The sequence below is a fragment of the Phalaenopsis equestris genome, unplaced genomic scaffold (assembly GCF_001263595.1).
Source record: "Phalaenopsis equestris unplaced genomic scaffold, ASM126359v1 Scaffold206515, whole genome shotgun sequence".
NCBI lineage: Eukaryota > Viridiplantae > Streptophyta > Magnoliopsida > Asparagales > Orchidaceae > Phalaenopsis > Phalaenopsis equestris.
The window spans coordinates 278-11,141 of NW_018225915.1; the positions used below are offsets into that span (position 1 = coordinate 278).

At 34.3% G+C, this 10,864-nt stretch overlaps 1 protein-coding gene across 1 annotated transcript; it reads right to left on the minus strand.

Moving 5' to 3' along the window:
- Window positions 1–5,787: 5,787 nt before the first annotated feature.
- LOC110036440 (disease resistance protein RGA2-like) lies at window positions 5,788–9,650 on the minus strand. The gene is given in 5 exon segments (XM_020740886.1): window positions 5,788–7,436; window positions 7,439–8,801; window positions 8,803–9,093; window positions 9,096–9,332; window positions 9,366–9,650. Coding segments are annotated over 5 exon segments (3,723 nt in total). The 5' UTR covers window positions 9,549–9,650.
- Window positions 9,651–10,864: the final 1,214 nt, after the last annotated feature.

Below are 10,864 nucleotides of genomic sequence, written 5' to 3' on the forward strand. Positions count from 1 at the left end.
TCCCTGCAAATATAGCTTCTGAACCCTTGGAGGAAGGAAAGGTAGAGCTCAATGCTAAACTTATGTGACTAACCTTCAAGGCATAACCAATAGAATTTATTGGTGATAGAAAGTACCGTTTAGATCGAATATGAATAGATATGTCTCTAGACAAATTTGACTTGGTAGACCACTTGTCACCACTTTTTCATTCGTCTTGTCAGACATATAGGTCACTTATCTTTTTATTTTTTCATTCTCTCATTCTTCTCGTTCTATCCTATCGAATAGCTAAAAAAACTGGGGAACTAAATATATACCCACAGTAGAGTTATTAAGTAGCAGGGAAAGCCCAAATGCTAAATAGATGTCATGGGCTTGATGGATCGAACCTTATATAGGAGCATTTAGTGGTTTGGCACTGACCAGATCAATAACACTCATTAACAGTACTTTTGAAAGTGATAATTTGCAGAGCTCTATACTATTCAGAAGGATTCCACAAGTACCTCCGAAGTACGACAACTCCCAACGAGTTTTTTAGAATGAGTATGCCCCATCTCAATCTTCAAACTTGCTTGCATTATTCGATCGGTTTGAACCTTCTCACCAAACTTGCTAACAAATAACTTGCTTTTTCACCTAGTTCGACAAGCAGCTCCTTGAGGTAAAATAAAAGAGAATTCCATTCCATCTGCATACATACGATCATTTAATAACAATATGATTATCCACACCAACAGTTTTGTCAACAACAAGTCTGTTCAAGCTTGTTGGTTTTACATAATTAAACTGGACATAAAAAAAATATCATCTTGAAAGATAAAAATACCACTTTACGATGGATTTGATTATTTAAATAAATGAATTTTTTAACATTTATAAGATCGGCATTTAAATTTACAAATCTTTCCTCTACCTAATCCGAAGACTGGATAGAGTTTAGATTAATCTAACATACTAAAATCCTATAAGTGCAATGCCCTATAGTTAATTATATTTTAATAAATAAAGCTCCTAGAAGAAACTTTCAATTAAGGTTGTGGTTTTATTGCCAAAAAAATTCTAAGTTTAAATTTTCACGATTGATTATTAGGCATCTCAAAATGAAAAGACTCAAAAGTGGAATAGTTCTTCGTGAAGTTCGTAAGAAGAAATAAGAGGTGTTGAAGATACTGAGAATGTTGGTAACATCTCAACTATCATATTATCTGGCTTTATTGATTTTAATTGAGATAAATTTTTATTGTTTTAGTTAACATTTTATTAGCATGTTTGAACTTATATCATATAATATAAGATTATGGGAAGGTCTGGGAGGTGAGAATTTACGACATAACTAGACGACCAATCTCAGAGTCCTAAGACTAAAAATGAGGCTTGCTGAAAAAAGTATAACCTCGAAACCTAGTCTAAAAAGAGAAGAAATACAACAAACAAAGTGACTTATAATCCAATTGTATATAGAATCGAGCAAGCCTAACGATTAGACTTACAATCCGGTCTAGAAATGGTTGTCATTTAAACCCCCATAATTACAATAAAACTATGCATGATTGGTCTCAGAAGTGCAAGATATGATAGGTTGTTGTATAAAGGAAGATGACTCTGCCAAGCCGAAAAAGAAACCCCAGCATACGCAAAGGGTTTCCCTATTGGCAGAAGAAGTTGTTGAGGACCTCCAGGGCGAAATAAGAGGGGAATAGAAGGTTTGATGCAGGTAACTTTTAGTCGAACTGAGTGGCTTCATACAAGAGGGAAAGAACCAAAGCCCTAGAGGTAAGCGATGTTATGACTAGGAGAGGAAGAAGACCAAGCCCTAGCTCGCAAGGAGGAGTTCTCACGTGAATTTGTTGAATCGAGCGAGTTTATACGTGAAAAAAGGAAATGTGTGCTGGTAAGGGAGGAGGTTTATACAAGTGCATATAATATAAATTTAAAGTTTATATTGTTACTAGAATAAATGATATAATTAGTTAAATTAATCTTAATATTAACTTTTATTTCGTTGGGAAGATTTGAAAAAAAATTTATTTGGATTTGAAAATGATAAATGATTGATAACATTGAAAGTTGAGGTAAGATCTATGCTCTTAATTGTATAAGTTATTTTAATTAAATGTCATTATGTGGTTAATATACTTCACGAATGAAATCAATGATTAGAATTTAGAAGTGCTTATGATTCAGAAGAAGATTGGGGAAAAATATTTAAATTAATTAGTTTATTTGTTTTAGACAATTATTTTAGAAATAAAATCCTTATGCTTTCAAGTAAATGAATGAATAAGCATTTAAGGAAAACTCCTAGAGATTAAGGTGGGTAATTATTATTTTATTTGTGTTAAATTAATTCTTTTTAAGTTAAAAACGAATCATCGGTTATACATATTGATGCGTGCTAGAAAATTTGTTACGGTGGGGTAACATATTTTCGTCTTAGCGTTGTACGATAATTCAACACACATACACAAAGAAGAGAAATAAACAATGACGACTTCAGAAATTTTTACGTGAAAAACCCGTAAAGGGAAAAAATCACGGGGTCTGACACAGTTATAAAAATTCACTATAGGTTGATGATTATAAATGTCCCTTGTCCACAGATGAGAATTGGTTACTAGATTTTTCAAGTTAGAACGTCGTCTGACGACGTCTGGTCAGCGGTGGTCGACGTCTAGGTGGTCGACAGATGTCAGCGGTGATCGACGGTGGTTGACGACAGTCGATGACGATCGGTGGTGGTTGACAGAGGCCAACGGTGGTTGACGACGACCGACGGTGGTCGACGGAGGTGGGCGGTGGTTGACGACAATTGGAGGTGGTCGACGACGATCGATGATGGTATGGATGATGTTGGACTTGAGCTTCTTCTCAAAGCCTCAAGTTCTCTCTAAAGTCTCTCCTCTCATGTGAGGGGCGGGGCTCTATTTATAGTGTTCTGGGTGCAATTAATGTAGGAATATGAAACATTTTGATCGGACGGTCCGGAGAGCTTACCTCAATCGGATGACATTTGATGAACATTTGAGCGCCTTAACAATGTCGGAATTGAGCAATCTTGGGCTTGTTCGATTCATATTGTTGAGCTGCTCAATTCGATTATAAACTCTTCGATTGTAAACTCGCTAAATTCAACATTCGTTTGACTTTCAAATGTGTCTGGAAATCTTCCACGAATGGTTTAGTCCCTTGTTCTGGGCTTGATTTGACTCGGATTGGACTAACTTTGATATCATTAGGTCTGTCTCATCGAGTCGGTTAGTTTGACTATAAGTTTGCTGAAATCGGAGCTCCGGATGACTTTTTATCAAAATTTGAATATTTCTTGCTCAAAATATTATCTCGAAATTCGTGTCGGATGATGAAAATTTGTCGGCGTATTATCACATATTAAAAACATTCTTATAATTGAATGAAGATTATGATTTAAAATTTTTTATTTTTTTGTAGTGTATTAAATAAAAAATGAATAAATTTAATTGTTGAAAGAAATGAAATATACAAAAAAAAATGATATATATAAATAATTAAATCCATCAAGAGTCGATCTTTTTATGATACAAGTAAGGGAAATTATTGTACTCATGCCGCTTAAAATAAAAAAAAAAATAGAAATTTTTGTCATTAAGATACAAAATGAAAAAAAAAAAATGAAAATAATTGTCTTTTTTTGGCATTAAAAGAAAAATGTTTTAACAATGCTCCTGAATTGCTTTCAAAAAAAGAAATGAAAAAAAAAATGAAAATGAAAATATAACTGATAAGAAATCTATATTCAATTTTATAATAATGAAAAATGCAAATCATATTTTTTTTATCAACATATTTTCTTTAGCATTTACATTACAAATTGAATGATATTACTGCCTAATAATATTATATAAAAATATTTATTTTCATCGTCTGATTGTTTGTTTCCGTCTTAATTAATTATAAGTTCTTTGGTCGTGTCGTGTCAAAATACTAGTAAGTATATGTTCCCCTACAATTTTAAAAGGCCAAAAATAAAAAAAAAAATACACAAATTCTATATTAAAAGACAAAATTTTAATATAATATGTTCTCTAAAAATCTTAGAAAGTATATGCTTTGGAGAGGTATATATTTCTTAAAAATTTGAAAAGATACACAGCTTTTTTTTTCACATTATCAATATATATTAACATTTATTCATAGCTTCTCCAACTATTTAAAAATATCTCGAGGCTTGAGCATCAAAAGAGGCATAATCTTAAATCATCTAAAATCATTGAAGATTTAGCCCTCAGAAGGATTAGTGCTTATTTTGTTGCAATTAGTGCTGTCAAAACGGCTCGTTGTTCGCAAACAGCTCGTGTTCGGCTCGTTAAGAAGCTCGATAAGTTAACATCTTTAATAAACATTGGTACGTCGGGCTGATGACATTAAACCAAGTGCTTTGTGGGAGGCAACCAATAAATATATATATATATATATATTAGTATTTTAAAAAAATCTAATTGACTACAAGACTACAAAGATTTATAATCAATTAAAATATTGATTAAAAAAATAGAATAAAAATTATTAAATTAAATTCAAATTATGTTTTAATCTAACTAATAATTTTTAATTCTTGCTCAAACTCTTATTGTCTTATGGCTACATGATTAGAATTGTTCAAAGGACTCTTTGTTCGTGACCAGCTCGTGTTCGTCTCATTAAGCAAACGAGCCGAACACGAGCTGAGCTAGGCTAGCTCGTCTTTGGCTCGTTTACACCCCTAGTTGCAATGATGACTATTGTCTTTTCATTGCGTACTTAAGGATTCATTTGTTATATGCTTGATTTGTAACCATACTTAAATTTTTTACATATATCTTTAAAATGTTTGAATGTCTCGAGTCTTTTGTAAGGGGCAAATTCAAAAAAATGTGTACTCTAATTCAAGTATTTATAATTCTTCAACTATCATCATTGACAAGTAAGATAACATATTCAAGAAAGCTTTTGGTCGTAAATTTTTTATCTTATCAAACATTGATATTTTTATATGAAGAGTTTTGATGGAAATAGCAAAAGCATTCATTAACTTTCACGGGTAATTAAGAGTTTTATGATGATTAGTTCGATCACATGAATTCATTAATGACAAAATTGTCAAAATTTCAACACCAAGATCTCCAAAAAAAATTTATAATCCTTTTAAAGATAAGTAGCAGCAATTCACAATGGTATTTGAGTATATATATATATATATATATATATATATATATACTCAAATTATTATATTTATATACAAATTTCACGGGAGAAAACCATCAATATTTTAACTTCAAAGCTATGAAAGACTCCTTTATCTAATCCAAAAACAGAAGTACTAACAAATTGCCAATAATTAGAAAATCTAACCTATAAGCACGAGTTAATGCTTAATTAGTTAACTCTTTCGTGAAATTTTGAGAAGATTATAAGATGAAAAAAATTCTGACCAAAATAAGAATTAGGGAGATCAAACAAAATAAAATAAAATGTGCGAAGTAATTAAATAAAATGCTAAATCAGACTTATGGTATTGAACTACAAAATTTGAAATTTCTAATACCAAATAGTTGTACATCAAAATCAGTCAGATATTAATTATTACAATAGTAAATAAGTCTTTACAATAATAAATAAGTTTGTGCGTAGCATAGCATAGGATGAGATGAACATAAGTAAATAACAAGTCCTCACCTCACACATTCACATTTTGATGGGAAGAGATTGATTTGTAATGACTCAAATTATCAAATAAGGACATGAGGAATGTGTGCGATATTGTGCCAATCAGAGCCTGAAAATTTTTTATAACGCTCCCTCAACTCTGGATGACAATTTATTACTGCTATTGAATCCAAGGAGGAAGGGAGGTCTGGCAATGATTTGAGATTCTGGCAATGATTTGAGGAGTGGAATGCTAACTAACGATAGATGGTTGAGGGATGAGATGGCCGACAAAGAAGATGACAGGCACTGTAGGTTACCTAGATTATGTAGAGTCAGATCATACAAAGAGAGCGGGAGTTCTGGCAATGATTTGAGGAGTGGAATGTTATCTAATTCTAGAAACTTGAGGGATGAGATGGCCGACAAAGAAGATGGCAGGCACTCTAGATTATCAAGCTTACTTAGAAACAGTGAATCCAAGGAGGAAGGGAGGTCTGGCAATGATTTGAGGAGTGGAATGCTATTTAACTCTAGACGGTTGAGGAATGAGAAGGTCGACAAACACGTTGGCAGGCACTGCAATGATTCCAGGTATTCAAGACGTAATTCTTTCCGGGAGGCGGGGATGTGTAGAAGCTGCTGGAGCTGAGGAACTTTTACGACGCATAGAATCTTAAGTGAAGAGAGGCGTTCCAAGAAGGAAGGGAGAGACTGCAGCACATCATCATTACAAATTGTGAGCTTTTCCAAGGAGGCGATACTTGCCGTTGCCAACAAGGATGAGTCATCTATAACAACTTCACTGAGAACAAGCTGGAATGTCTCAATGCCACTCTCCACTTGCAGCAGTCCACCGAGAGAAATCAGATTGGGGCAACCTTCAATTCTCAATTTTCTCAGTGCTTCAAGTCTTGCATTCGCCTGAAGAGGAGATGTGATGTTTGGGCACGAAAGGACCTCTAAACTTTCAAGGGGAATGGATTTTGAAATGCTGCAACAGTTGTTGGAGCCTTTAGTGCACTTCAAAGCAGCTTTCCATCCAACTTTTTCTATATGCATGTTCTTGAGCTTAGGAGGCAAATAGCACAACTCCTGCAGATTTGGGCAGTTAACGAGAAAGAGTTCTGTCAAGCAAGGAAAGAAACAGTCATCTGCTGCTGCTCCTGCTTTATCAAACAAATCCTCCAATACTTGTAATCCCTCCATATGTAGAACCTCAAGCGCTGGAAACACACAAATATTGTTATTCCCACTGAATTTATTATCAAGCTGCTTTACCTTTGGCATGTTACAAAGGTACAGAGACTTGAGGTGGGGAAGCTGCCCAAAAGGAGGAAGGGTTTCCCACTCCGAGCACCCGTTCAGATTGATGTACTCTATATTGGAGATCAAATCTGCATTGTTCATCCATTTTGCAGAGCATACACCCTTGTATGAAAATATGGACAAACTCTTTATATTTTTGTATGGTTTAAGATTTTCAAGCACATTCAGATCTAAGTCAGAATTGATAATGCTCCGTAGGCTTCCAACTCCCATGTCTGAGTTCAATTCATCAACAGTATTGCCCCAATTCAAGAATAAATCCGTGAGTTTTCTCTTTTCACATATTTTTGCCTTGCAAACCTCTCTAGCATCCAGCACATTTTTCAGAAAATGTATTTTTAATTTGCGCAACTCGCTCATATGTTCCAACTCCCCAATTCTATAACCATTCTCATTCTTAACATTAAACGCATTTAGTTCTTGAAGTGACCTTAATTTCCCAATTCCAGGTATAAGAAAATGCATTCAGTACTAGAAAATGCATTCAGGGGCAATTCCAAATGACGCAGATTAGAAAGATTGCTCAAATCGCCACGAAAGAAATCATCAGAGCAAGATCGCTGAAGCCCTTTATTATAGATTATGAACCGCAAATGATAAAGACTGCTTAGAGATCTTGGCATCTGAGTGAGATTTGCAGTAAGATTCAAATATCGAAGATGTTTCAAGTTTTCAATAGCTTCAGGCATCATTTTCTGCCATGGAAACCATATGAATAACAAACGGATGCTACTTGATTCCTTGAAAATTTTAGTAAGTATTTCAGTAGAACTTGGACCAACGTTTCTTTTGATAATAAAAAGTGAATGTAGATTTTTAACATCTTTGATCATTCTGAACACTTCTGCATTTCCAGTTCTAACAAATAAGTGTCGAACATTTATAGTAAGTTTAAATGAGGAAACATTATCTCCTATGAATCTATAACAATCTTCTGAAGAAACAGACTGTGCCAAATCATGTAATAAATCATGCATCTTATAATATATTCTCTTGTCATCCTGAAACTCGTCAAAGAAAGATTTTCTGACCAAAACATCAAAATACATTCCTCCAATATCTTCCAAAGTCTCTCCTTCAATAGAAGATTCCTGAATGAAACCCAATGCAATCCACATTCGGACTAAATCATCTTTATCAAACTCATGATCATGTGGGAATATGCCACAAAATGCAAAACAATTTTGTAGAAGTTGTGAGAGGAATGTAAAACTCAATCTTAAGATTGGCAAAATGTTATTGCGACCTGGTTCTGGTTCTACGTTTAGAACACCAGGACTATTTAAAATGTTCATCCAAAAGCTCTCATTCAAGTTAGAATTGAGAACACCACCGATGACCTTCGCTGCCAACGGAGATCCTGAAAGCTTTTTAACTATCAAATTAGAAATATATGTTAGTTTCTTATGAGCACCAATGATTTCTACACCAGCAAATGCATGGGTGTTGAGTAGCTTCAAACACACATCTTCCTCCAAGCCCTTTAATGAATAAATTTCTTTATCCTTACTAACCACATTTGCAATCATCGATGCAACTTTATCCATCCGGGTAGTCGGCAAAATTTTACTTTCCAAACCTCCGTAAACTAGAGGGCAGAGTACATTTTCCCATTTGTTCATATCTTCCTCCTCCCAAACGTCATCCAGAACAAGCAAAAACCTTTTCGATTGCACGACAGCTTTAAGACTCTCTTGAAAGGCAGCAAGTGATTCCGAACGAGGCCTCTCCTTGTTAAGATATCCCAACATATCGGCAATGATCTTTTTTGCATCAAAGTGGTTGGAAACACAAACCCACATTTTCAGTTCAAATTCTTCTTTCAGATCTTCGATCTTCATAGATGTGTTAGATGTGTTGTAAGAGAGTTGTCTTGCCCATGCCACCGTGACCCACTATGGATAGAAGAGAAATGTTTTTATACAAAGTAGGGCAAGCAATATGAGTTGGATCTTCATTTGTTGTCTTCCTCAACCACCGCATAAAAAAATCTTTGTCCTCGCCTCGACCGATGAGAACATTTTTAGGCAAGCATCCTGTTTCACGATCTTTGCCCAACTGAAGCTCCTGCTCCTGCTGCTCCTGCTTTGTGTTTTCGATGAGATGAAGGAAAGTACTGAAGTACTGACCTCAGCCGAAACTTTATCAAGTTTCTTCACAACCTTCTGCAGTCTCTTCAAATTGGGATCCCTCTTGAGAGCACGTTTGCCAATTTTCTTCACAACCTTCACAACCTTTTGCTGCTTCTTGTTTCTGGTAAGCTGTTCTTCAAGCTTCTCGTACTCAAAGTCAGTACTCAAAGTCTCTGCCTCATCGATGGCATCTCGTAGCTGCCAGATCCAGCTGTTAAGTTCCGGGTCCAGCTGCCAGATCCAGCTGTAAAGTTCCGGGTTGCGATCTCTGATCTGTGCTCGGGTGTAAGCATAGACAACAGCTCGGATCTTGGGCTGGTTCTCTCGCAGCCTTTCAAGCTCCTCCTTCATGCCCGTCTGCCATCTATATTGATCTTTAAGGTAAACAGAGCAAGCTTCGAAGATCTTATCGACGATTGGGTCAACAAACGAGTCTGCCATGGCACAGATCAAGGTTAGGAGGAGGAGAGACGGTGGAAGAGAGGAAGAGAAGAGAGTACGGAGGTAGGTGGCTTTGCTATGAAGGATGTGTGGGGGGCGATGGAGGGGATGCGTGAAGTATTACCACCGTGGTTTCCTGTTGACTCTCATTGACGTAGAGCCATTGGTGGCATGCTATAATGGATGCGTGGTTGAGGATGGAAGGGATGTTTCGTTTAAGTATGTGGGTTAAGTGGTTTCTACTCTTACGATGTGGTTTCTACTGTGTAATAAATTAAAGAGCAGGATTTTTTATCACTAATATTATTTAACTAAAAAAATATTAATTCAAACAGCTTAATATACTTTGTGATTTAAATTTATATTGTTTAATTACTTTCATAAACTAAACAATAATATTTAAGAAAAAATTCAATTAAAATTAATTTTAATTTAATTAGCAATTTTTTAATTAATAACTAAATATTAATTAAAAATTTTTACTATCAACAACAACAAGAATAACAACAAGCCTTTATCCCACTAATTGGGGTCGCTTACATGAATCATTTTTCTCCATTGCGTTTAAGTGAGTGTTATATTTTAATTTAATTCTAATAAATTAAGATCATTTCTTATACAATATGCCCAAGTCTTTTTATATCTATCTTTGCCTTTCTTAACATAAGATGAATCTAAAACATCTACACTCCTAATTGGATTATTAGATGGTCAACGTTTAATATTAACAAACCATCTAATGAGCCATTTTGATAGCCCCAATCACACAAACCCCTTGCACATATCAAGATTAAGAGGAGAGACACTGAAAGAGAGGAAGGGAAGAGAGTCAAGAGGATGGATTGCTACAATGGATGTGAGGTGGGCAATGGATTTCTACCGTGGTTTCCTCTTCACTCAATTGATTTAGTCATTGCTTCAGAGTCAAGATGATGTATATTGGTGGTCTGCTACAATGTCAAGATGACATATATCGATGATTAGCTACAATTTGACACATATCGTAACTTAAGACTGTGTTTTAGTTTTTTAACATCACAAATATTAATTAATTAAGAAAAAATTGTAATTCAAATTAATTAAAATAGTTTGTGATCTAAATTGGTTAAATAGAATTGATATTATTTCATTACTTTCTTAAACTAAAAATAATGATTAATTAAAATTTTAATTCAATTAACCAAAATTTAATTAATAAATAAATATTTATTAAAAAGTTAAAGTTGAAAAGTTTTATTTTTAAAAATTTAGCCCATATTTCAAGTGAGTTCTCAATAATTTGGCAAAATCTTAAAAATGATATGTTCTTTTACATA